The sequence below is a fragment of the Tyto alba genome, unplaced genomic scaffold (assembly GCF_018691265.1).
Source record: "Tyto alba isolate M040663 unplaced genomic scaffold, T.alba_DEE_v4.0 Super-Scaffold_6, whole genome shotgun sequence".
NCBI lineage: Eukaryota > Metazoa > Chordata > Aves > Strigiformes > Tytonidae > Tyto > Tyto alba.
This window is the reverse complement of record NW_024881327.1, coordinates 22,840,236-22,868,087: the sequence shown is the minus strand read 5'-3', so window position 1 is coordinate 22,868,087 and position 27,852 is coordinate 22,840,236. Positions and strand designations below refer to the sequence as shown.

Sequence of the window (27,852 nt, the reverse complement as noted above, 5' to 3'; positions counted from 1 at the left end):
TTGTAGGTATACTTTATTTCCTGGGAAATAAAATATTTTTCTTGTACTAGAGAGTCTGTTTTTAATAGCAAATGTTAACAGCTGCAAACCTAGAATTATCATATGGGGGAGGGAAAGACACTGATTAAGAGGAGGATGGCGACTTTGGCTGTTTCTTGTTGAGCCAGAGGAAAAATCCTCTCTTTCCACTAAGACTGTAATTACTTACTTGGCTTTAGAGTCTGTAGCATGCAATGCAACTCTGGGGAAAAAGCTAGAATCAAGCAAACTTGGCTTCTGAGTTAAGGACACACAGCAGCTTGCTTTGGGACTAGCTTCTTATCTGTAATGCTCTTGCCTTGTGCAGCATAAATACACCCTGCAGATAACTTCTTGTCTGAAAAGTTTATGTATTGGCTGAACTGGCCAAAAATCGTGGCAGTGTTAATGGTCAAAGGTAGCTTGTGGATCTGCAGAACAGAAGGGCTGGAATGCTATTTTTTAAGTCTGTGCATAACAGATTACTAGCTGTAGGCTCTCCCAGAAACTGGATCTACAGTGTATGAAAAGGATCAAAAAACTGAAAGAGGTGAAAGAAAAATAAGGTCAAGCACATTTTCCCTTTCTTATGCTTTATAGCAAAAAGCTGCTCTAGATGAAGGCAGTCTACCTGCGCATAATCTCTGCTCTGCCTGACTTGGAGTAGGAGTCTCGCACTTGCTGAAGTCTGGCTGTATTTATCACAGAAATTCATCTGATAAATAAACTCACATGAAATGGAACTGCTCCAGTGGAAGAAGCTGGGGCAAAGAGCTGGAGATGTACCATGTGAACATTTGTGTGTGTGTGGGGGGTGTATGGACAGGAGCACTCTCACAAGTACTGAGGAAACTGTATGTTGTAGAGGGCAAAATCAGACTGTGTTCAATGAATGCAGGCTCGGGCTGGCTCAGTGGGATGTTGGTTCTGCTTATGTGTGTAACTGAATTTCATTTTGTTCCATGTGCTCTGAAGTCTGAAAGCTAGGGATTTTTTTCTTGTGTTAAACAGTAAGATGTTATGTTCCTCTTCTAGTGAGCTTGTACTTGAGATAAGTTCTCTTTTGTCAGTATGAATGCAGCTGCTTGAGAGGAGTTTCCTAGATGTTCTTTGAGCGATGCTATGTACGCTGTCTTTTTATATCTTTTTTTTTTTTAGCTTCTAAACTTGGCATAATTTTTCTGGCAAAGATCTTTTGATCTTCAAGTAACTAAAGCTTCATAAAATGAGCATATGGAATACGATTTTGGAGTAGTTCTCTAGTTTCTTTAAACAGTCTTGAAATGTTTGTATATACAACATTTTTACTTTGAGATATGTAGAGCGCAGCAAAGTTTCGGCTTTGAGTCAGATTTCCCAGCATCTAAAATACTCATGAAATAAAAGTTATCCTGGAAATATTGGTCAGCTGCAGGGTTTGCCATTTATGATTTAGTTTATATGGCCTGTTTTGTCTCCTTAGTGTATGGTCATGTCACAAGTTTCAACACTTCCACTCTCGGTTGCCAGGTTTTGTTAGTGCATGTTTGTGTATGACTACCTTGCTAGGCTATTTCCATTGATTATTGGATAGATTGTTCTCAGTTAAGTAGAACACACTGTACAATAATTAATTAACTCTGACCTTATTTTTCTGTCTGTTGGGATTTTGAGCTATAGTTCAGTGTCTGCATTAACGGTTGAAAGCAAAAATGTTCTGGCATAATGGTTTCTCTGTAATGTTGACATTTAGTACTGGATGCTTGCAAAACATTTTATGCTGATGTAGTCATGTAGCCTATGAAATGTGAACTGCGAAACTAAGTAGTAATAATAGAGATGAGGACATGTTTTGGATTTCTCTTTTCTTTGTGTTGGGTATGATACACAACAGGATCTCTTGCAAGAATAGGAATCTTTCAAAGCCCATCCAAAAACTGAAGATAATTTATAATGTAAGGCAGTGTATATATTAAACATGAAAATGATACTGTTTCATAGTTACATGGTTCCAAAAAGTGGAATCAGATGAGGTCGTGTAGGACAAGTGCATTAGCGGGTAGGAAACATGATTTGCCTGTTTCCTCAGGCAGGCCTCAAAACTGCCCCGTGGTGGGTGAGTGTACTAATGGTGTCTGAGGGCTTTAATGGAAAAGATTATTCTCAGTTAGCCCTCTTCGAGTTGTGTGTTTGGTGTGGTTTTAATTCCGAGACTACCGGCTTTGGCTGGGGGCTGAATTGGGATCAGGTTACATGAACCGATGCTCCTGATGGCTGGTGGTAGTGCAGACTGCCAGCAGAGTGCCTAGGGAGCCAGAAACTTTGGGAAGGGTGTGGAGCTGAAAGCAGCGGCCTCTCCATTTAAGCAGGCAGTGGGGGTCTGCCTGCAATGGAGATGTGAGCAAAACAGCATTTAGAGCACACAGCGCAGTCAGGCATGTCTGTAGTACCACTGCTACACAGTGACAAGGTGTTTCAGAGATTAAGAATTTCTTCAAAGCATGCTAATCCCTGAAATAAATAATTCAGTCAGGCACCTGCTTTACAGAATAACTGCCACATCAGGAAGATGAAATAGGAGGATAATAAATACTCAGAGAACCCCCAGTTGAATAAGAGCACGGGAGCTGTTCAGAGTTGATGCACGCTGCATATTTGCCCAGACCCCATTTGAAACACTGAAAAGGAGTTTGCTATTAAATGCCTAAAACTGGAAAAACCTCTCCTGACTTGATTGCAACAGAAATGACCTTGTAACTTGATGTCTTGCAAAGTAAAGCAGGAAACTTTTGTGTCCTGGATGTGCTACCATGTAAAGGCAGGTGGTTGAAAATAACTGTTTTAAGGGTCAGAGCAGCAGTGTGTACTGCCACACACGCTGTCCTGAGAGGGCTCCCCAGGAATTGGGTCTGTTGGGCCATTGCTTTTGCAATCCATCCAACAGCAACACAGTCAACGCTGCCAAATACAACACCATCTGTCTGCAGGAAAGAGCCAGGAAAGCAAACCTTGAAATGAAAAAGAGCAAGACGAGATTGTGGTTGCTGAATTTCAGAGATAAGACCTTTGACCCTTAGAAGCATTGTCAGTATCTACACGTGTATCTACACACACATATTTACACATTTACAAATTTCGGTCCACTGAGAGATGTATGTGGGAAATCTGGGAGAAGGCACAAAAAGCAAATTAAGTCTCTGAAATAATCACACAGGCTGAATTTTGTGTAGTTATGTGATGACACTGCCAGTACACCTCCGGCAGTTCTCAGGGTTGTCTTCTGAAATAGCCGAGGGGTGATGAGGAAACTCCAGTGAGAGGATGCCAGTGAGGTGGCTTAGGGCAGAGGAGTAGGCAGCGTGTGAGGATTTACTTGCAGAACAAACCCAAGTTGAGATAGAAGCTCTTTATGATGGTGTTTGCAAGTGGAAACCTGGACCAGTATATTGAAAATGGGAAAGCACTCAGTGAAAGCAGGCATAAATCGTTGAACAAACTCTTACTCAAGTAGCTGCTACTTACTACTCCTGAAGTATCTTTGTTACATACTACTTAAGCAGTGCTACAGTTGCAGTCAGTGGTATCAAAAAAGGACCGAGGTGCATGCAGGTTGACTTGGAGCATGAGAATGTGGGATATACATGGACAAACTGAGACAAAGCATAGATGAAAATATTGTCTATAGCAGTTACAGCTCAGTTTCAAAATGGGGACCAAAAAGAATCCAAGAATGAACTGTAAAAGACAAAAGCTTGCAAGCGCTTGTGTGTAGTTGAAATCGACAAACCTACTGGTGTTAGCAGGTCTTTGCTGGAGCAAAAGGGGAAGTTGCAGCATGGCTCTGAAAGTGAAAGGGAGGTCAGCTGCAGAGTAGGAATAAAAAAATCCGAAGTAGAAGTGAGCTGAAAGAAATGTACAGGGAAATACATCGGTGCTTGTCTATGCCTTTTGTTTTTCTTCTCCCCAGTATAAAGCAGCTTGACAAGTACAGTCAGCTGATCCTCACGAACTCCACTGCCGCAGACACGGGCGAATATAGCTGCTGGCTTCAGCTGTGCAATGGTAACAAGTGCAGGAAGGATGAGACTAAAACAGGCTCAACATACATCTTTTTCACAGGTAATTAACTCACTGGGGGGATTATTATTGGAAATATATTTGCTAGTGAGACAGGAATAAAGCTACATCAGCAATTTCCCTGTCAGGAATTTCCTTCCACCATTTTCATCTTTTTTTAATAGATGTGAAGGAAGACAGTGCTGGTGAGCAGAAAATTACTTGCTTAGTGTGATTTGTGAGTCCATTTTCCCTACGGATCATGCTAAATGTGTGCCCAAAATAATGCATAATCCAATGGAAAGCAAATACCTTTGAAAATACTAACACAGATTCTGAAGGATCTTCTACAAAATGAATTTAAAAAAAAAGTTTAATTTTTGAAACTATGTCTGGATAAAGAAAATAAATCTCTGCAGAAGATTCATTTTGTCATGGCATTCAGATGACCATGTGGACTTTCCACCCCAACCCCCCTCTTCCAGTTATCTGCACTAGCTTAAAAACCTTGACCTCATTATCTCGGTAAGGTCACAGTTTCTCCCAAGAGTGTATATAGCTTGTTGAGAGTCAAAACACTCTTAAGTGTGTGTGTTGTCCCACAGAGCTTGAGGTTGACTGTAGCCCTGACACTGCACGGATAGGGTCATAGTAGGTAGCTGTGCACAGTTTACTGCTGCTTGGTAAAACAGCGGGAATCAAATGGTTAATTTGTTCTTGTGGAAAATATTCTGAATGCTAAAACAACCTTCACTGCCTGACTAGAGCTAAAACATTCTTGGCTAGAAAATATTTTGGTACAAAATGCTAGGATAGGATTGTTTGTGGTATTGGAGCTAAATTAGGCCATGAGATTGTGCAGAAGCCATTTATCAGAAGTGCTTCATGTTCTGAAGATACATTCCTTTAGGAAGGCTGGAATGAAATTCTGTCGAGTTATTATGTAAATGCTCGTGCTAGAAAGAGGAATTTCAGCTTTATATTTCTAAGCAGCATGCCAAATATGGAAATATTCTTTAACTGTCATTCTAAAAGCACCAAATATTTCAGCTACTTAATGTAAATCAAGCATTTTGACTAAAATCATACGTATAAAAAGGCTATAGGTCCAAAGAATATCTCTTTCTAATAGTGTTTCTCTTACCAGTGGTGTTGGGGTTTTTTATGTGTGTTACCCTTTAAAAGCGGGTGAGTGAGGAGAATTAAATCCAGATGGGTGTTTGGAAACTTACTAAAAAGGCATTCCAAAGATTTTCTTAAGATTAAAAAAAATCTGATTACAGTGAAGAATACTTTATTGTTCTTTTTGATTTTGTTTTTAACACAAGCTTTGTAAACATATAGTCACAGATTAGAAAAGTTTTTTTTCTTTTGGGTGTGTGTATTTAAAGCAAAAAGCTTTGGGTTAATTTTTAATGTTGCTCTTAGCTATTTTCTCTTGTTGTATGTACTTTCTCTTCTTTCTGTTAAACTAAGTTGTAAATATTATTCTAACTGTATCAACTCTTCTTCACAGATAAAGAAGAACTTTTTGTACCTACTCCCAGTTATTTTGAGATTGTCTACCTGAACCCAGATAAACCTGCAGTCATCCCATGCCGTGTTACTACTCCTTCAGCAAAAGTAACTCTACACAGGGAATTTCCAGCAGAAGAAATTGAAACAGATGGAACTGATATTATTTATGATGTGAAGAAAGGTTTTGTCTACCAGCACCCTATTTCTGATCATAAAGGTATCGTCTACTGCAAAGCAGAGTCGCAGGGAGCACCTCAGATTTCCATCAAGTATCACCTACTGTATGTGGAAGGTAAGGTGCAGTTTTCTCTATGCTTACACTGATTCTTGTTTCTTCTGCTGACATTGTTTAGGAAACAATTTTTTAAAAATAATAATTGTACAATAAGTAATGTAATCACCATAAAAACTTGATCAGAAGTGTATGTGATAAAGCTTTGTAAGTTTAAATTCCAACAGTTTCCTAGTGTAGAGGGGGAAGTTGCAGGTGGGCATCACTCACCTGTTGTGTTAAGCAAACTGGGGCAAAAATTGACTCTTACATTTTATCAGTGTGTTTAACTTTAGAAACTAATTTTCTGCTTCCAAACACTGTCTTTCTATCAGTTCCCAAGGGTCCCCCTTCAACCACAATTGCAGCATCATCCAGTAGAGCAGAAGTCGGTGACAGCGTTCATGTCACCTGCACAGCCCTGGGGGAGCCAGATGTAGATGTGAGCTTCAGGTGGCAGTACCCGGGGCAAGAGGTAAGAGATGCTTCCCCCGGCTGAAATGGCTTGTTCTCCATAAAGGCACTGCTTCGAATGCCCGTCAGGATCTAGATTTGGAGTAAAGATTCTTCCAGACTGTGGTGTCTGCCTCTTGCTAGCTCAGGCATGCCGGCAGGAGGAGGCAGCACATTCTTTTTGAACTTCAGCCCATCTTTCTGTGAGAGCCTAGGAGAAGCACGGGAGTGAAGCTGGAGAGCTCTACCCGTCTAGTGAAAGTCAGGCTCAGCAAAGCTCACTCCTCCCTCAGGTTTCCATCCCAGAGGCACTTGGCCTCTGGCAGCATTTACAAAGAAAAGCTTCAGACAGGGTCAAAGCCAGCCAGCGTCAGGAAGCCATTCAAGGGCAAGCCACAAAGCCTCACTGATGCCTCTGCATTTGATATCCCTTCCATCTCCGTGGCTCAGGCACATGAATCATCACAGCACAGAATCTTTAAGCTGAATTGTTGCCCTCATCCAGAAGCAGAGAGATCTGGTTCTGCCCAGCCTCGTCTCTACTGCTGTTTATCCGAAGCAGGCTAGGTGCAAAGGAAGGACTGCTGGAAGATGGAACCCTTCACCAGAGGAAAGGAGTCCTCTTGGACCCTGAGAGTTTGCATTGTATTCCATTTGCCAGCCCGCCTGGTGCTGCTTTGTCAGAGACTGATGCAGAGCTTGCTAATAAGGTACTTGTATCAGCACTGGTCTCCTGAACCGGCATAGAATTAAGTAATTTAATGGCAGAGGTAATTGCTTAAGTGAGTGAGTGGAGTTCAGTGCTTACTACGCTTGAGAAAATTAAAATCTAAAGCTCCAGAAGTTTGCTGTAGTCATTAAGATAGAGACTAGCACTCTGCAGTCATGGAAGGTGCATGCATTTTCAGGGGGAAAAACAGTGGGAGAGCAAGTGAGCACAGAAGGGATTTGAACTGTTGGTGAGGGCACTGGCCACTTAGAACGAGGTTTCTAATTTTTGCTTAGATGTTAGTTGATTCTTTCACTTCCCCCTGCCTTCTGTCCACCTCACTTTTTTTTTTTGTTTGTTTGTTTTGGGTTTTTTTTCCACTGCTGCTGCTTGTCATAAGTGTCCCTGCTGAGACTATCAAAGTCTAAGGTTTTGTGAGCAATTACCAGCTTCCCCTCCCTGCCCTGTCCTGGTTGTTAAATGAGGGCAGCCTCGGCTGCATCTGGAGAGGGGCTTGGTACTGATAGCATGAATTAGGTGATCTGAAGTGTAACTACTGAATGAAACACCCCAAGACGTTGGCAGAAGAGTTCCTGTTTCTGGAGTCCATTTGAAGTTAGGAAGGAAAGGAGCAGCTGCCTAAATGAGCAGAGAAACTTGCAGCTGTTGGTGGAGTAAAAAGTCAAATGCAAGGGAAAACAGAAGTGCCTCCAGGTTTGGAGAGCTGCAGAGCAATAGTGGGTTTTGAGTTAAATGCCCAATGTCTTCATCTGAATTCAGCTCTTAGCATTACTCTGAGTGAGATGCTTCAAGAAATGGCAGTGTCTGTCCTTCAAGGAGGGGGACTTTAACTCTGACAGTCTTTATAACAATTCACTCTCTTGGGTGGAGAAGAGAAGTGCCTGTGTCCTGCTGATCACATTAGTTTTGTTGATTGATACATTTTTCTGGTGTTTTGGGTTTTTTTTTTAGCTTCCCTTGATGTCTCTTTATTGGACTGTAGTAACTGGCTGTACAAATCACTATTACAATTCTTTTGTAACTCATGGTAATTACTGAGTACAAACAAGTGAAGAAATTCTAGACTCAGCCTGGCCTTCCAAAACTCTGTATCTCACTAGCGCTACATCTTTCAGAGCCGAGTGGCTGCCCAGGCCTTGGTGCTGGTCGTCCTTGGCCCAGTTACTTCCCGTGGTCTTGGAGCACCCCGTGCAGCACCAGCACACGCACTAGTTGCACCTCTAGTGCTGACGGAATACAGACAGCTAAACACGGGCAAATTATCTCCCTTGTTTGCTGTGGGTACTGTGGCTGCAGTGCAGGGCCCACGTGCTATCCGCAGAGGACTGCACCCTCTCACTGCACCCACCCGTGGGGGCTGAGAGACTGTGGCCTGGGGCCTGCATCTGCACCTGCCCTGGAGAGGCCTGATGGGCTTATCCAGTGCAGTAAACAGTCTCAGCTCCAGCTGTGCCTGGGGATAGGGTGGGAAGAGTTGTGTTTGGGTTTCTGCCCCACCAAAATGATTAAGTAAATGCCAGAGCAGAAGCACTGTATGCTTGTTGGAGACTTAACATTTATTAAGGAAGTATTCACGTACTGCAAAGGAAAAAGAGGACCATCAGTGATGCTGGTCAGATACACCTTCATTTGTGCAAGAGAAAGGACTGCCAAAGTTCCAAAATTAACTGGATGTTTCCACTCATGGTTGCTGCTTTCAGTGCAGGGAGATCAGAGATAGTTTTCATTCCCCACCACCACCCCACCCAGCTCCTGGGCTGTCACCTACCACTTGATCCCCGAGCAAAAGCAGCACTTTAATCTCTGCTTGCTCCAAGGTACCTTGCATTGGAGAGACACTCCTTAATGTGATTCCCTGAGACCAGCTTCAAAGCAGAAGGCAATTAGTTTGAGAAAAACTGGGCTAGCAGGAGCCCAACCGGGCAAATAGCATCTGCCTTAAATGGCTTTTACCTTCACTTTCAGTAGGGTCAGGGAAGTTTCACTTGCTGTATTTAAGAGCTAATTTAGGCTTTAAGTGTGCGGTAGTATTTGATTGTAGGTAGCACTCGATTTTCAGGCTGGGAACAGGAGGCAGCACTCTGCTAGGTAGAGCTCTGCTAAGTGGTTTGATTCTTTCTCACAGGTTAAGAATTCCTAGATGAGATTTACCGTTTTTTCAAAAAAGTTCTTGCTAGCTGTAAATGCCTGCCACTTCCTAGGCATTCCCTGACTGCAGTGTGACTCATCTCTAAGCTGCAAGACTGGCAGCATCTTCAGTACTGGTCATTTGCAAATGTGAGATTATAGCTTTAGCTCTAGATAAGTGTATAATTTATAATTTTGCTACTATTAGCTTAAGCCTTGTAGCATTTATGTTGGTAAATGGCTAATCCATCTATTTCATGAAGCAAGAGGAGATGGTTTCCAAGTAGAAACCTCTCTCTCTCCTACCAGTTTTATCCCGGTTATTGGTATAGCACAAGCCAACATGGTTAAAGCTGCTGACTAGCATGATGGATTTTGGAAGGAGAGACTGCCTTAGTCTGTCTTTGAGCCAGTTTCTCTTATCCAGTCCTTTGCAAACTTCTGAGGTGCCAGGGAGTGTGACCTGATACACAGTCCACCAGAGAATTCTCTTACAGAACAGAAAAAAGAGCGCCTTTTATAAAAGCACCACCACCACCGATCTAGAAAACATTGTTCTAAGCATCTGTGTTTGTATTTTTGGCCTTGAAGTCACATACAGAGTTTGGAAAGCATAATGTGAGGATTAATTTAGAAGCATTTGTGAATTGCTACTGTTTGATTGTGTGTTATCTAATAGAGGGTTTCTGAAAGTAGAGGAGGAGGAATTGGTTTGCAACACATGATTTAAACGTATTCTCTGTGCTAAAAGAGAACTAGGTAAAGCTTGCTCAACTCACTCAGGCCGCTGCTGCCTCCCTTTTTGAGATGTGCTGAAAATCAGCTCACACATCTATCCTGACATCTCCCCGAGATGCTGCACCTCAAGTACCCCAAGGCCACCTTAGTAAGTACGCGGCCCACACCTGCCACTGAGCGCATTCGCACACTCCAAGCAGAGCTTTGGCAGCCCATCACTGATCTGAAGATACGCAGTCCCTGCGCTTACGGTGGAAGAGCCATTGTACTGTCCTTATTTGGCATAACTTAGTGGTATGTAATATTTAATGCAGGAATGTTGCTGCAAGTGCCAGACACCTTCAGTTTCCTCACTTACGGTGGACTTTTGGATATAGGCTCCTACTGCATGACCTCGTTTCAGGGCTTGATAGGGTAGTGTCACTAAGGACACTTTGCAGAATCACTCATTTTCTTATGTGGGTGGCTTGTATTTTTTTTCTTTTAAACAGTCTGAGAGACCTGTGATTATCCAAAACTTCTGGAGATTGATAAACAGAGGAACAGGACATACCACAAGAATCTCAAAGAGCATTCTTCTTGTTGAGGATTTTGAAGCCAGAGATGTTGGAAATTACATTTGTATAGCTCAGAACCTACAAGGAGAAACGACGGTAGCTACTAAAGTGGAACTAAATAGACAGGAAAGACTTCTGGAAGTACAATGAACTGTATGTTATTTGACATTATAGCCATTTATTTTCTCTATTATGTTTAAATGAAGTTCTCTCTATCAGTGTCTCTTTCATATGTCAACGCATTCCATATTTACTAGCTCAGCAGGCCACAACAGAGTTCCCTATGCCCAGCAGTAGTCAGCTGTGAGCTAATAGAACTATGAAGCATTAATTCTTATGCCTGAACATGCATAGGGTTTATTATATTTAGGAATAGGTGCTCTTGGTCTTTTTCCTCTAACTGTTTCCTAAGGTTAACCCACTGTATGGTTTCTGCCTTTTTTGGGTATGTGATATCAAATATCCTCAAAAATCTACCAAACAGGTGGATTTCTTCTGGTGCTGAAGGATTTTGAAGTTTTAGAGTACTGTACATGTTTAAAATAACAACAAAACAAACCCCAAAAAAAAGTAGTTTCAGTCTTAGCCAATAGCAGATGTTTATTTTGCAAGAATAATTAAATTTCTGAACATTACGTAAATGTGTGTGTACGTGTATGTGTGTGTGTTCATTTCATGTATGTATAAAAACTTAAACAAATTATATTCTCACTCCTGGGGAAGATTAATACTAAATATATATTATGGTGCTAGAAGGGTATCTCCAGAGACTTGTAAGTGGTTGGATTTTCCTTATAATATGTAGCTGAGAGTTCACTCCTCAACAGATGTATGGTGTTAGTTTTACTAAAATATGTAGCAAATCATGTTTGCTAAAGGTAAAACTTGCATTTATTTACACAGTATCATTTACAGGAGAAAAAACCCACAAATGTAACATTAGAATAATATTCGATTATACAGCAGAATCTCTTTTCAGGTTAAGAGCAAGTCCAACTCCATTGTATTAATTTACCTAGGAGAAAATAAAAGATACTTCATTTACACAAAACTGTATCTGGATAAATATGCAAGTGCTTCTCTCACCCTGGGTTTAGTTATCAATACAAGGGAAGAGACTTTGCAGAGAAAAAGTAAGAACTTAATAACAATGTTGTTGGATGTTCTGGCAATGTTCTGTTTTTTCTTCCTAGCCTCAAGCGCAGAGTCTGTGTATGCTAGAACTTCCAATACATGTCTACTCAGTAGTGTAGTTGTGTGACAAAAAAAAGTCTTCATGCAAGCCATTTTAGTTACAAGGCATGTGAAAACCAGCATATTCTGAGCATACAAGGAACCAAAGCAGGAACTGGTCCATTGCTTGCACACTTCAGTGTGCCCGGAATTCCTGAAGCGTTCTTCTGGTGAAGGCTTGAAGCAAGCCCTTTGCTCCGGGTAATTCAAACCTCTGAGCAGATGTGTACAGTACTGTTTGGAGTAGTGATATCTAGCAAGTACTAGTGTAAAAATGGCAGCTTTCTCAATAATGTCATTAACCTGGTTAGTAGCGTAGCAAAGGAAGCACTGAACAACTTTGCTGGAAGTTTTTTCTTCAGCATGCGGGAACCTAAACCAATATAACCGATGATAAATACCCATGGTATAGACTGAAATGGCTCTGTGCATGTCTCATGAAACAGGCTTCATGGAGAACCTCTGGAAACAAGAGAGCTACAAAAACCAAAAAATTAAGTATAGCAAACAATGGGACCGATGGTAGAGGCGTAAGAGGCAGTCCCTTGTTAAATCTCTTTTTTCATTGCTATTAAAAGGTATCAAGAATGTTATGCTGTTACCCAAAGGACTAGGTAGTTGTTACACAATTTGATAGTAATACCTACAAGAGGTATTTGTACCAGTATTTTTTTTTTTTTAGGTAACACTTCAGTCTGACCAAAGCAACTTTAACAATCCCTGAGCTTCAGGATGAGGCTGTGCAATGTATTCATTCTTTTTTAGCATTTTAATTTATTGGAACACTCTATTTCCCTTTGAACTATGGGATCTGTGCCAGCTTCTTACATTTCAAAGTGCTTTTGAGCGTTCAATTCAACAACTGATTTCCTTTAAAATTCCTAGCAAGTGGGGGATGGTGCCACCTGTTCAGACTTGTGCAACAGCACAGTAATTTAGGTGGTTGCATCACTTCCTTGACTGACAGTTTGGCAGGAGAGGAAAAGACCAGGTAAAGCCATGGCTGCATTGTTGCTTGAGTAGTCTCCCTCAGGTTTAATGGTCGTGTGTACTGAGCACATGCAGCTCTCAAGATTGATCCTAACTACCGAAGCAGTGCCTTTAAAGAAGAATTTTTGGTGGTGTGTCATGTTTCCTGCCCCTCCCCCCCCCCCCCATTGCAAACATCAAAATAATTCTCACCATTGTAAGCTATGAGAAATATTTTACTATATATTTTAAATAGTTCTTATTTTACCAAAAGCCTTCTGGGCAGGCCTGATTCTTTTTACATTAATGCAGTTACACATTTCCACCTAAATGAACAGTGACACAGGGCAAGAGAATGAAGCCTGGGAAATGAAATTCCAGGGACTTGTCAAAGTCACATGCCTAAACGTGCCAGTATTGCTATTTCTATTTCCATACTTCAGTCGCTGCTCTGCTAAGGCAAGGCCTCAGCAATGGACAGAAGGTCCTTGTTTAAGGGTTCAAGGATTATTCCAATTTTCTGAGAACCTTTTTAACTCCAGCTCAGCCCTAACTGATTTACTGGCTGTTAGGCAACTACAGTTTTAAAGATCAGTGGCTACTTACTGTCAAGAAAGAATTTCCTGCATGAATTGCACGATACCAGTTTACATGCAAGTGTCTTAGGTGTTTGTAATGTGAAACTTGAAGTCTTCAATTAGCATAAGGAAATGATTCATCCTAAATTTTACAGCAAGTAGTGCAACTCATACAAAGACCTTTAGAGAAGAGCATTGAAGGGAGGTGAACCATGTTATGAATAGTCTGAATGGCAACAAACTCTATGGTACAGATATCTCACTATAACTTCCTTTGAAACTTGTCATTAGAGTTGGAACTACTAGTTAAGGGTGAGTATCCGAAAAAAAATCACTTCATGGCTTGATTTTAATTGATTGGTTAGCACTAGACCTTTGGCATATAACTGTGGTGAGCAGGTTTCTGGCTTTTCCTGAAGGAAACTTTATGCTAAAGAAATTACCAAAAAATACACAGAAGTTACTGCATCAAACAAAACCTTTACTAACATATGGTATTTTAAGTTAAAGCTTGAAACATTAATACTCAAACACTGAAACAGTGCTTGTAGATGAAGGGAATTATTTAGTTGTTTTGGACCAACAGGACAAACACTGAACAGTTATTTCTGTAGTCTGATTTCTATATAGAAGGATTCTTCAGTTCTTTGTAAGAGCATTAAAGATTCTACTTGCAAGAATTTTAGAGGTGAGGAGTCTCCTTTACTTGGGAGGGAGACTCAACAAATTAACAGTCTTTGTATTATTTACTATACCGTACTCTTCTGTACTGCTAGCCTGGAGAAGCCTTCCCCTTCTCTCTGTTACACGAAGAGGTATGCATTATTTGATCTTCAGCCATCCATACATACTCTTCTTGCATGTTTTATTTGAGGCACTAAACATTTCAACTAAGCTAATAAAGTTCTTCACAGTGGCTAGACAACTGTTCTTGTGACGTGACCTGTTAGATTGCTGAGCTCTAGGTGGCTTTTCTCACACACAAAGTTTCCTGAATCAGGTGAGCATTTTAATAAGATGAGTCCTGTAGGATGCTGTTACCAGGCATATATGCACATTGTATCCCTATATTAAGCCAACTATACTCAAGTATTTTTTTATTGCTTAATTCTGTAATGTTACCTCTTTTTTTTTTTAAACAGCCAACTCAAACTGAATTGCTAATCACCACAAGCAAGCTCTGTGTAACTTCTACCTACGTTAGAGTAGCAAAGGTAGAGTTAAAATTTTCTGAGGGTTAGCTGAACATTAATAATTTGTGCAGTGAAGCTTCACTATTGCTGTTCTGCTGTGCTGAGCAGGTACTAATTGGTTTTCGCATTTGGAGGAATGTTCCTCCTTAGATTAAAGATCATTTGCTAATACAAGCAGGAGAAAAACCCTTCCATCAGTACAAAAAAAATTTATTTTTTAAGCATTCAGCTCAAATACATCTGATCAAATCTCTTTGACCATAGAAGATAAGAATGTTCCAAGATATACTTTAAGCCAAGTTTTAGCCCACAGAGTATTTTCTTAGTTAAATTTGAAGCCCCTAGAAAGCATTAAGTACTGACACCACTAACAAGTGGTATGTTCAGTGCCCTAAAGAGAATTAAAAGCGACCATAATGTTCCATAGAAATGGCACCCTTAACTTGTACATTATGGAAAATTAAGTAAATTTAATGATTAAATCATCTTTTATTACAAGTTTACTTACTGTATGAGCACTGTTAACAGTCTTGTTTATATGTCTGTGTTCCTCATTATTAGCCAGGATTTTTCAAGTCTTGGGTAAAATGGTTTGAAGTGGTTCTCCAGTTGAGCTCCCTAAACACTTTCCAGCCCCTTGACTCCTGTCCCCAAGCTACTGAAAAACACAGGGAAATGCAGCAGGTAAGATACAATTTGCCATAACAGTTCCCAGTACAGCCAGCTAACAGCATCAGCTAAACAGCAGTATAGCAATGGTCCTGGCAGTGGTGCCGTAAAACCCAAGCTATTGGGAGCAGAGATAGTGTTTTGCAATACTAATTTTAACTTGTGTTTAGTAGGGACATCTTAAACAGGTCTGACCAAGGGTGGAGCGAGGCTACGCAATTACCTTGTTGAAGCTCAAGCTCAGTGTGTGACACTTCCAGAAACGCTGACACCCTCAGACTGCAGTTCCATTTTTTTCCCCTACTCTACAGAATCTCTTGTACAGGTTCTTTTGCCAGACGAACTGGCAGAACAGTGATATCCTGCAGTCTAAGAGGGAAGGTATGGCAGAATTAAATACACAGCTACCACCTTCCCCTTCAAGTGAATTTAGTCAACCCTGAAGAATGTTAATACAAATGCTAATGCTTAAAAAGACAGTGTGTCACCAGATACACTGGAATTCACAAATTAAGGTTTCTCTTGAGAACTGAGTTAAGAAAGCACCTAATGACAATTATTGCATTTTTCTCTTTGGCTTTCAAATCTGTATCTAGTTTATCCTCAGCTGTCAGCCTCCGCAATGTACAGTCTGTTCTGGAAAAATAAGCGATTCCATTTCAGCAGGTAAGATAAGCCTAGGTTTCTAAACCTGCAATTCAACTAGTAACTTCTGACCTTGAGAGCTCCCGTGGTTTTGTCTATGACCCTGTTGACTTGAAAACCAAAGTCCACTGTATCCTGCAAAAGGAGCCTCCTTGTAAATGGCAGAGCTGTGCATGAACGTTAAACCAAGAATCCATGCAAAATATGGCTGCAATTCAGCTTGTTTTTAAAATTAATTCAAAGTTGCATACTCAGGTCAGCCAAGACACTAATGAGTCAGTTGACAAAGCTTTTCATGCCATTTTTTTTTTACCAAACCGAAGCACAGAAAGATGGAAGAAACTAACCTATAGTACTAGTGGCAGTTTCTCCTCATTGCCGGGTGTGGGGACTCTTTGCTAAAAGCATGCATGCTGACAGCGTTATTAAGGAAGTACATGTCAATGTATAGTCTTCAGCTTTTATCCTTTATTCCGTACACAGCAAAGAAGGCAGCATTAGACACACGCACAGTGTGTTACATCCATTCCATCCACAGCACACGCACGCACACACGCACACACACGGCCTTAAAAAAAAGTCTCCGTGGTAAGGAACATCTTATAAAGGTTGTGATCTTTATCTCTAAGCCCCTGAGCTTTATCTTATAGTTAGGTGAAAAGGCAATGAACAAGTCTTTCCTTGCTCTGTAAGTGCTTTGTGCAACAATGTCCATAGAGGTCACAAGTCTTTTGGGGAGGATCAACATGAATGTCTTACTCCCGTATTCTCAGTCTCTTATCACCATTTTTGCACCAAAAATAGTTTCCAGTTACATTTAGTTGTCATACTTGGCTAATATAGCTTTTGCTCCTGTGATTAAAGTTAGGATCGGTTCTGCAGATCACAAATGAAATGCAATCCCCTCTTTCTCTCAAGAAATGTCATCTCGGTGATACTGTAGGACTAGAGAAGTTTCCAGAATTTCGTGGGGACTGAAGAGGCACAGATGGAGAACTGGGAGACAGTTTTCTTGGGCTGCATAGGTCACCATTGTGCAACTTCCACAGAAGTTCTTCATTTTCCATGGACAGGCGTTTGTTTACTTTTGATTCTTTCTCTAGTGACTCCTGTAAAACAGCTTGCTCCGTAGAAAGTTGCCTGCAAACATAAGCTTTACATCAGGACACGGAACCCAAGGCAGAGGCTACAGTATTGAACTTAATTGTTAAAGAAGGGTTTGAAAGTGCATAAACCCCTGCCTGGCTTACAACTAAATTACTTCCTGAAAAGGAGGATTTAGCATGTTCTCATCCTTTCAGGATTTAAACTGGTAGCTTGCAGAAAGCAGGAGAAAGTCCCAATAAGAAACATCCCTAAAGGCCAGAAAAAGCATCTGAAAAGTGAGACTTGTCCTATATAGTGGCAGATGCTTTTAAATGGCCACGCTGGAGCCTCTGGATCTTGTTGCAGGCTCAGCTCTATATAGAGGCTGTATTTCTGTAGTCTCCTTCCAACTGGAAGAGTTTGCCCATACATTTCAGCAATAGTTGAAGTTAGGAGAACATCAGACCCATTTTATTCATGTTAAATACTGGTATTATTGCTAAATAAAACACATTGGTCTTTTCACTGATCTAAATTGGGGACAAGTCACTCAACAGAAGTGGTTAAAAGTAAAACTAGGTTTAGCTCACAAGCCAGTAATACTTAAAGAGCCAATTTATCCTTAAGATGGTATTTCCAGGTTGTTTTTTCTTCCCTGAAATATTTTTTCTGGAGCACTGAAGAACATCCTGAGCCTTTACCCCCTTACAATCTGCACATAGGAATGTACATTTGTAGAGGTACAAGGGGGGAAGAGGGACATGTTCTTTTACAGAGTACTACAAAATCCCAGCCACCAACATTTACACAGGATTTTCTTTCTTGTCACAGGAACACCTTCCCCTTGTTCATAAGAACACCTAAAAGTCCACACATTTTTCACCTGGAAAGCTCCATGTGTTTGTCCATCCGAGCTTTTAATTCCTCATTTTCTTGCTGAACCTTCTTTAGTTTATCCATTAAGATCGTGTTGTTCTCCAGCTTCAAAAAAGGGCACAGTTTAAAACAAAACCCACATATGCACTCATCGAAATACTGGCTGAGCTATCGCAGACGTTCATAACCTGGAGTTTGCAGACCTTGTTATGGTAAGTGCAAAAAACTGGAGTAACGTGAGACCAACCTGCTAGCACGGCTTAATAACCTGTAACAGTCAAATCGACCCCACTTACCCTACCCTCACTGGCACCTTGCCACTTGTGCTGATTAGATGCCAACAAAGGAGAACCAGGTAAGGGATCTACTGTAGTTAACCAGCACGTTCTAGTAACTTCTGCCAGTGATGGGCAACAGTTTTAGAAGCTGTTGCAGACAGGAGACTGTCTAAAAAAACCCCGTGCTAGTGTGATAAACTCAACGGGGGTAAACGGCTCTCCCTGTTGCTCTCCAGATTCCACTTCACTGCTGCAGGATGTTTTCAAAAGTTAAGGAAAAAAGTGATTCAAATGGTTGGATGGACCAAGGGCTTCTATACTGTGGCCAACATCTTGTAAAAAAAGATGAAGGTTTACTAGTAATTTATGAGTAATTGTAGACCAGGGCAATGTGATGCTGTACAATACTGAACAACTGACATGAACGTATTCCTTTGTATCCAAACCTCTTTCTATACTTCCTCATTAAAATCTTGCTTAAGCAAGTATTACAACAGCCTTCAAAGGCCCCACCCAGGATAAGGACCCTGCCCTGCCACAAATAAAAGCATGCCAAGTAATTACAAGTTCTGCCCCCAAAATTGCCTGTTCATGGGGAATTACGCACAGATCAGGAGTAAATCCACACAGCTGAGGAAGTAGCTTAAAGATAACAGCTAAAATGATGGACCTAAGCTCATCAACTCTAGAAATATGTACTCCATTTTGTATTTGATTCCTTCTTGTTTAAGCTGGATCATTTCCACGTTAATGTTTTCCTGACAGTGCAATCTGTCTTCCATAACGCCCAAGCAAACATAGCAGGTAAGGTTCTTTTCCTTCAGGAGATGGGGGAGAAGAGAGGGAAGAGGAAAAGGAAACGTGGAAGAGTCTCCCAGATAACCCTGTTCTAATTTAGCAATAGTTTTTTGCAAGCCAGTAGTTGTCTTAAGAGGTTAAAAGGTGATTTACAGCATCTGGTGATTCCTTCCCCCGCTTTACATTACAGCCCAATGCAGATATAATTGTACCTGCAATGGGAGCACTTCCCATCATCATTTTCTGTTTCCTTTTCAACAACCAAGAAAAATTAATCCTTGCATGTAAATCTGACCAGCCCGACTTCATTATCAGAACATAACTCAGACAGACGGTCCAAACCCGCCAGCCCCCAAGGAATACTCACCAGTTTTTCCATCTTCATTAGCTTTATATCCTGCTGACGGAGTTTCTCATTCTTTATCTCCAGCACTGCTTTCAAACTTTCCAGCTCCTGTTCCAGATACATAATCTGTGGGTTTTTCTGAAAAATTTCCACAGAGTTTGCTTAGTACCCTGAATTTCAGGAAAAATTTAAGTATTTCTCTGCTATTTAGAAAGAGCAAGAAAGTAAGTATGGTAATGACAGTTACTTGTTCTAAGTGAAATCAAGTTGAGAAAAAAAAAAAAAAAAAAAAATCAATCTGATATCACTTTCTCTTCTGATTTTGTTTGTCCTTCAGCGTGGGTGGACAGTTGCAGTTTTCCTTAGCAGTTGTTCAGAAAACACTTTATGCTTAAACATGAAAAACCCTTGTGAGTCAAAGGAAGGCACTAAAGCTGTCACAGCAAAACTTGTTTTGCAGGAGTGCCCAAAGGCTCCCTTTAAGGCTAGGAGTTCCAAAAGGTATTTCATATTACTCATAACCTATCCCCAAAGGTAATTAGAGTAAGCATCTGAAGAGTTTTCAGGTGCTGGAATAATTGAAAAGGCACCAGAAATTTAAAGCAATGAACTTGACTGTAACTGATTTTCCCTGGCTTGAGTCTGAGGGTACCTGGTTCATAAGCAGAAGTTGAAAATTTTCTGGTTTACATTCTTCTTAAAGCCTAGCAATGCAATTGCACATAAAAATCTTGCACTGCTGTACATCCGTGACTTATCTACAATACAGCAAGTTAGGGCTTTTATTTTTCCTTTTTTTGTTGTTGTTTCCTAGGAGGTAGAGGGGAGAGCAGGAAGGGAACAGGGCAGAGTCAGATCTGGTTTCCTCAAGGGACCTCTTTTCCAGAGCCAGGAACCATTCAAACACTAGAGTGAAACATATGCTCCACATTTCAGAGGCAAGGTCACAGGCAACATTAAGGACAAATAAAGGAAATCTCAGTCCGTTTGCAGGTAGTCTGAGTGGAACACAAACAGAAATCAATCAATGATTAAGTGTGTTGTGTAACCAAGTTTATCCTTAAAAACAAATAGAACCTGTTTTAGCATATTTGGGTAAGAATACTGGTGCACTGCGTTGAGCAACAGCTTCAGTGCTGCACCAGAAGCCCCAGACAGAGGGCAATGCCTGCCGTTCCGTGGGGCGCAGTCCCACAAGGACAGAGCCAGCACATCTCACGGGCAAGGGCCTTACCACCTACACGTTTAATTCTCCTGCCTGTTTTTAAGGAATGTGGCATTGGTGATTCTTGTTTGGATCTTTACTTTTGAACAGAAGTCCACGTGAGGGTGGGGTGTGCTGTGCTGCCTCAGAGGAGGCAGCGGACAATTCCAACTTCATTCCTCCCTTTTGTGGCTTTAACACAGAATCTAGGAGCTAGCAAGAAAAGTTTAAATGCAGCTTACAGTAGGTTCAAAATTTAATCCGTTTTTTTTTCCCTCTCCCTCCTCTGACCCCATGGTCTTAAAATGTCTTTTTAAAGTTAAATCTGAGCCACCGCATTAACTACTCATAGAAGAACACAGAGCCAGATAAAAAGACTGAAAGGCCTACGTGAGATATTAGCCGAAAAGCTGAGAAGATCAAGTGCCACTATCTAAATAATACTGGAGCGTTGGAAATACACCTCTGTCTTCAAAGGGCTAATGGGATTTCTGATAGTGCAAAATAATACACTGGGTTAAATCTGTATCTTCCCATAGAGAAGCCTCAAGTTTATGAGGGTCTTATGCTGTCAGGACGTAAGGGTCATTTGCATCTACGTAAAGGCACTTGACTATTGCTCCTTTAAATCAAACAACATCTGAGCATGCCTAGGGAATAAGGTTCAAAGCTCCCAACTGCAGCGTACAACATGTTCTCTTTGGTATCATCTCTCTCTCCCATCCACAACAACATACTGTGGTTGCAGATTCTCCTTGTGGCAGCTCTGTCCTACCACTAGAATAAGCAGTAATAGAGAAAAAAGTAAGTTAAATTCCAGTGAAAACTAGGGCAGCTTCTATTAGAAGCATCCTAAGCGAGTTTTTTAGTGTGTTACTTCTCTTTGTGGGATAAGCAGTAGTACTGGTATTCCAGTTATTTCCAGGTAACCAGGAAGATAAGCACACTTGTGTCCAAGCCTTGCAGAGCTCTCTCAGAGCACGTTTCTAACCCAGGAGCATCACAGATAACAGCAGGCTTGGGAGGAAAGGCAGGACAAAATAAAAGTTTATCTGAAGGATAAATCAGCAACAAGTACGAATCAACGTTTGCATAAATCTGTTAAAGACTCAAGCACAAGAAGTGAGTTTTGTAGTAGGGATGTAAGCCCACACTGATCATCGCGCCCTGAGAGCATTTACCGACTGGCCAGAAGCAAGCTGTGGTACAACTTCTGCATACACACAGGTCATCTTCAGTTTAACTTAGGCCACAACTTACACTGCTGACTTGGATACTCAACAGCTTTATAAATTTATAATGGTAAGGTTAACGCACAACGTTGTGGTGCTTGAGAAAAACTTAGGGCGAGTCATTTACATAAAATGTTAATAAATACAGAAGCCCTATCAGGCTTGATTGCAAACCTTTCATATTATGCAATAAAATAAACCCAGGCTTACAAGATCTGCTCATCTACATTACTTTTGAAGATCAAGACTTACAAGACTGGCTTTTTCTTTGGCTATTTGTTTTTGCTCTTCTAATTTCAACTTCTCGCTCAGAGAGTCGTTTTCACATTTTAATTCATCTATTTTTTTCTGAAATGAAAGAGACAGTAGAGTTAGGCCAAGACTTCAGTGCACATCTCCAAACTGCCTTTCAAGTTTTAGACTGTTGCAACGACCCCAACCCTTAACAAACCTCTAGCAATTCCTGCTTCTCTTTAAAGGAATCTTCGAGTGACTTCTTTTCAGATTCGTGGGCACTCTTGAGCTCTGCAACAAAATATTTTTGCAGATTTTTAATACTGCGTAAGGCATGAAAATTTTGTTTGGAAAACAGCAGCACGAAAAGCCAGCCAATACACATATGCACAGATGCAGAGGCAATGACGACACGGAAAGAACATTTATCACCAATGATCCAAAGCATGTACTAAGTATCAGATTTATTGCTGCTTCAGATTTGCTGCTTGTCCCCTCGCGTATCCATTTCATTAGCTGACAGCGTGTCACTTTTGAAAGCATTCATCTACATACAACAAATGGATGAACTGAGCACGAGCCACACCTGACAAAAGCTGAGTTTCTGAAGGAAAACACAGCCAAAGCTCAAACTGTGTCTCCCACAAGCTTCTGGAAAAACATTTCCTTCCCTACTTTGGAGATGCCACGCAGAGGAGTTTGCTCTGATTGCAGTGGAAGCATCACCAGTTTTAATGACACGAAAGTATCACTGGAAACTCGGCTATCAAGTGACTTTGGAGGGAGGATGGAAATCATCATCACTTGACTCAATTAGCTGCAATGCCATTTTAAACTCAGCACTCTCACCACCCCCTCCCTCAAAAAACCACCTTTGCCCCAGCATACTGTAAGCAGTGTATAATGTTTCTCAACATTCACATGTCAGTCTGGAAAGCACACAAGCCTACTTATCCTCAATTCTGAGGTGCTCCTTATAGAACTAGGAGGGTGGGAGCAATTACTCATTAACTTGAGATTGAGGGGAGACTACAATTCAGAGATCTTTTACTGAAACAAAGAGTCATCTCCACTCTTAAACTGTTTTAGAAGTTTCATTCACCTACAATGGGATCATGATTATTTCTGCACATAAAATGAGACTTCTTCAGTTCCCAAAGAAGAAATTCAGCCAAAGTTTTTAAAGATAGCTGACGGCCAAGAACAATGAAGTGGACATATTGATGAAAAAGCTTGAATATATTTGTTTGTGACTAGCAGTACTATAGCATAGGTACTTGAATACAAAATACTTGCCTGAAAAAGAGGATTCATACTCTTTTTTCAGCTCCTCTACTTTTTCTGAGTGGCTGTTTTCAAGTTCCAGCTTAAAGTTTTCATGTGTGGTATTTAAGTTGTCCACCTGCAATATGACAACATGATTTTTTTCCCCCCCCTTATATATGTCAACTCAACCCTTGTCTCAGTATTGTTCCAGTGGCTTTATGTGGTAAGTTGAATACATTTTAAACGGTCTAGGTAGCAGTTAGATGGTCACAGGAGAAGCTGAGCCACGTGCAACACTTAATAGATGAGAAGGATGCCTTACGCTTTCCCACTACCAATGGGGTGATGCGTGCATCTGTTATACACAGGGAGTTGTTGCAAAGCAAGGTCACAGGGCAGGTGTGCTTATAAATCTTAAAACTCAAGCTGCCTCAAGTATCCAGTGGAGCTCTAGAAGTCCCTGAAGTTTGCAGAACACAAGGAATCTCCACCACATTTAAACACAAGCTTAAGATCTGGACAGCTTAGTGCAATAATATTGTTATCGTTGCAATGAAGTGGAGCTTCACGTTAGCTAAAATAACTCTATTATTAGCAAAACCCAGGGTTCTCTAGAGGCTCATCTAGCAGAAAGCAATTGCTAGAGAACATTTCTACTTCGAATGTTACAAACCTGCTCCTGGAGTTGTGCTTTGTACTTTTCAGCTTCTTCAATGCAGATACTTTGGAGTTTCTCACATTCTGCAGTGTAGAACTGTTTAAGCCTCTCCTCCAGCTCAGCTAAATCATTGTGATGTTGCTGGTTTAATTTCTGCAAAAACCCTTCATAAGCAACTTGCAGTTCATTCCTGTCTCTCTCCAATTTCTCACAAGCTGCAGAAGTGGTTACTGAAGATGTCAAAAGAAAACAGAAAAAAGTAATTAAATCAAGTTCAATACTAATTTCACCATTTTTGTTACAAGTATTAAAGACAGGGAACACTCTACAAAGGAACGTGGGTATACAAAGACAAATATAATCTATTCATTAAATGAACAATGAACGCCACCTCCAAGACACATGAAAATGTCTTTGAAAAAAGATCAAATTCAGTGTTTCTTATGCTGAGGATTAATTGAATCTAGTTAAGCCAGGAACCCATATAAAAGGCAGAAGTGTGACAGTTTGTCATGACATAGAAGAATGAATGTCTCGCAAGAGACACTGGAGTGCTCCAATAAAAAAATTAATTGGATTTGCTACTTCACCTAATTTGATCCCATTTTAGTAGCATATTTGTCAGAGTACTTCACTTTTTAATATATACACCACTTAGCTAAATTTGAAAGTCTTAATATCCTGAAGACCATCCATTCAACATGTCACTCAGATACGCAGCAGAGAGGCAAATCTAGCCTGACACGGACTGCCCAATACAGAACTGCCAGTCTGAAATGTCCTGCTTACATGCATATGGCCAAGATATTTAAATATGCAAGATACAGAACAGTTGTGGGCAGAAAGTGCAGAGTATTAAGAAAACAAAGAGAAATGCTGCTTAATTCTCTTTGCATTTATATTAACGCAGGCCAGCTAGGAAGACCGCCTGGGTTTGTCTCCCCATATTTACAGGTGATTAAAAGGCACAACAGAAGTTAGTAACTTGTACTTTTGAGCTTGAAATTTAACATTCCCAGCTCCAGCCAGCCAGGCCTGAGCGGGAGGAGACATCTTCCTACTGCTAATATGACCGGAGCAAGCGCCTTACGCGGTTCCAGCTGCACCTGAAGCCTGGAAGCAAGGTGAAACGGGACCTCTCACACAAGCGTGTGGTCACTGACCTTAAGCAAAACTGCTTCTACACAGACTCTTGGGTTTCGGTTTAAAACAAGTTAGTCAGATGAGCGTCTGCTTAAGAGAAAAAAAATCAACTAGAGCATTAATTTGATCTTCAGTCAAATACAGGCGAAGTCATGACTTTATAGCAGCTTGGCACACTGCCCAAACAGTATAAACTCTATGTAAGAGCATGGGAAGATTGAAGGATTTTTGTAGAGGCAGTAAATTCTCATCCCAGCTGCATTTGAGCCTTAAGATATGTAAGTTACAGTATCTTCAAGGGCCAATTCCCTAAGCAGGACTGGGCTCGGCTCTAGGGAAAGCAGCCTGCCTCACGTTACGCTCGTGTTGGATTCCCTCTTTGCTACGGCTCATCATCAGCAAGTGACTCAATGAATGATACTTGCACTCTCTTTTAAGGAAACGGTAAAGAAGTCTTGGCCCTGCTGCCATCACTTGAAACCTGGAGTTGAACTAGAAAGTGTAAGGGTGAGCTGTACTGCATGGAAACCGACCTGCATGTGTGTCTACATGAATTAGTTTTAACAGCAGGCTTAGCTCTGTGCTAGGTCTGTGTGAAAGATCTGCTGATCAGGACAGATTTAAGCCAAGCTGTTCATCCCGTGACTGGCAACAATGCAAGAAAGGCTCAACTGGAACATACCACAACATTCTCTGCAACCCCAGCAGATTTCAGTTTTCTATACTTTCCGTACCACCACCAAGAAAGATTTTTATTTCCCTATCTTTATTCCTTCCACAAACTTCTATTATAACTGCTTCCTTTGGGAAAAAAAAAAAAAAAAAAAAAACGGAAAATTAGCATTCACACTTCTATCACAGCACATTGGCGTAACATTATTGAGTATATATGCTCATATGGTCACGTTTTTGGGGAAGAGGAAACATCATAGGTAAGGGACAGTATTTTATAGTGCAGAGAACCAGGCAGCGAGCCATATGGAGACGTACAGAGCCAACCGCGTGCAGAACAGATCTGACTGTCTATGGCAGAGTACGAGGGGTATAGCTGAGAGGCAGGAAACTCACATGCCTCATTTGAGGTAACTGTAGAAAAGTGCTTCAAAATGATCCACTTCCTTTAAACACAAGAGTTAGAAGCAAACATCCAGTTCTTTACTTGCAAGGCCATAGCTGCTCGTTTGCCTCCACTTAGCTAAAAGAATACGCTGCCTGTCATTGGCTTATCTTTCAGTGTCAGCATACAGAACTCCAGATGATGCAAAACACTTCAGAAAAAAAAAAAAAGCAAACAGTAAACCACACCTTTGTCAGGGAAAACGGACACGTCAGTTCTCGTTTGGCCAGTTTGCAACTCAGATTGATGAGAAGACTAATGTTACAAAGGTAAACAAAATCTTTTAAAACTTGCATTGGCAGTTGAACGTTGTGTCACCTTGAAGGTAACATCTGGCCTCTGCAAAGCTGGAGGCTGCAATGCTTCCTTGCAGATCGCAAGCCTGGCTTGAATCCCTGCCACACGAACAAGGAACAGAACCACTACACAACCAGGGAGCTCCCAGTATCGTGCTGGTGCAAGAAACTGTGTGTGAAGCTTCAGCTGAAGCACCAACTGAAGAACTGTCAATTTGAAATTATGGTGTGTCCTGTAAAAATGTAGTTTGTCCCCATACTCGAGATTCAAGTGTCTGCAGCAAATATTTTGCCATCCATCTCCAGACTGAATCAGGTATTTTATGACTGTACACTGCCTTGCTTTGAGAAAGGGACAAGCCATGAAAAAGGCAACTAATTCCTTAGTTTGACCATTCGTCCACTGCAACGAGATGCTGCAAAACTGGTGACTAACCAAAACTGACAGCTACTCAATTTAAGAGCTTCCTCACTGAACTGCTGCTTAATTTTGAAGAAAAAATTGTAACTGGCACATGTGCTCTTCCAGTAGCACCCCCAAAATGTCTATTTCAACTTCTCATCCACCTCAGAGACATCTGAAGGGCATGCCTCAGTTTCTGTACATAACTACTGTGCTTCCTTTCCCTTAAACCGCTTCCCGCCGCAGTTCTGCATCTTCCTTACATCACGCATTCTAACAGACCACAGACCTTGAGCAAAAAACCCAGTGGGAGACAAATGGTCCGACTACTCGAGAGAAAAAACAAGCCATGTAGATGAAAAGATGCGCTATCCATTTGTCCATTAAGTTTGTTCAATCTGTAACACTAAACAGTTTTATGCTTTAAGGGCAGAGCGCATGGCATGGTGTACTTGACAGCCAGAGGTCAGATTTACTTTGTTATTCAAATAGCAAAGCCATTAATATTTTTCTGCCACTTGATTACCACAGCCTCTCCTCCCAATCATACAACACTGTCTCTCCCTGTATTATTACAACAAGGAGCAAGAGTAATCTGTATTTTTAGGCTTCTTAACACCTGATTATTATAAACAAAGAGTCTGGTGATTCTGGACAGAACCACCACCTCTGGCAATCACGGGAAGTTTCTGAGATTTGGTAGCAGTGTATCTTCAGATCAGAAATGTTGACTTTTGACATGTAAAATTAACATTCATCTGTAGTAGTTAACAATGGCCACTTGCATCACGGGTATTCCATGGCAAAGCTTTTGTGTGCCAGAACTATAAAACAAATGCCTGCAAAACAGAAGTCCAGAGAACCAGGCACGTGGCAACTCTGCAAGCAGCAGCAGATCCAACCCACGCAAACAGTAGCACCAGCTGAAGGAGAGGATGACCAAAGTTGCTTTATTTCGTAGGATCCCCAAGAAATCTCTTCTGTATTTTCAGTAAAAGTAGCCAAGAGATAAGACCTTAAACTGTGCAATATCGCATTCTCACAAAATTTATTTTTTCTAATTCTAAACCAATTTCTCATCCAATTCAGTCCTTACGGCCACAACGCTTCCATAAAAACATTCTTTGGTTTACATTCCCCTAAAAGTCACCATAACCGTAGCTCTAAGATGATAAAATATA

General features: G+C 41.0%; 2 protein-coding genes across 10 annotated transcripts in view; one reads left to right on the top strand and one right to left on the bottom strand.

Annotated features, from left to right (window-relative positions):
* The window catches only part of PDGFRL (platelet derived growth factor receptor like), a 29,364-nt gene extending 13,292 nt beyond the window's left edge, over positions 1 to 16,072 (top strand). Inside the window, exons 3-6 of one of the 2 annotated variants that reach the window (XM_042807757.1) lie at positions 3,965 to 4,116; positions 5,570 to 5,863; positions 6,178 to 6,317; positions 10,382 to 16,072. In XM_042807757.1, coding sequence (XP_042663691.1) covers positions 3,965 to 4,116; positions 5,570 to 5,863; positions 6,178 to 6,317; positions 10,382 to 10,597 — 802 coding nt within the window. In that variant the 3' untranslated portion in view covers positions 10,598 to 16,072. The remainder of the gene's footprint in view (positions 1 to 3,964; positions 4,117 to 5,569; positions 5,864 to 6,177; positions 6,318 to 10,381) is intronic. The other variant, XM_042807758.1, reaches the window with a different exon arrangement.
* A 110-nt stretch (positions 16,073 to 16,182) lies between these two features.
* The window catches only part of MTUS1 (microtubule associated scaffold protein 1), a 126,228-nt gene continuing 114,558 nt past the window's right edge, over positions 16,183 to 27,852 (bottom strand). For all 8 annotated transcript variants that reach the window (XM_042807754.1, XM_042807753.1, XM_042807755.1 and 5 more), the window contains 7 exons: positions 23,728 to 23,942; positions 23,085 to 23,190; positions 22,006 to 22,079; positions 21,807 to 21,902; positions 19,140 to 19,256; positions 17,704 to 17,801; positions 16,183 to 16,874 (listed from right to left, as the gene is read on the bottom strand). In XM_042807754.1, coding sequence (XP_042663688.1) covers positions 16,658 to 16,874; positions 17,704 to 17,801; positions 19,140 to 19,256; positions 21,807 to 21,902; positions 22,006 to 22,079; positions 23,085 to 23,190; positions 23,728 to 23,942 — 923 coding nt within the window. In that variant the 3' untranslated portion in view covers positions 16,183 to 16,657. The remainder of the gene's footprint in view (positions 16,875 to 17,703; positions 17,802 to 19,139; positions 19,257 to 21,806; positions 21,903 to 22,005; positions 22,080 to 23,084; positions 23,191 to 23,727; positions 23,943 to 27,852) is intronic.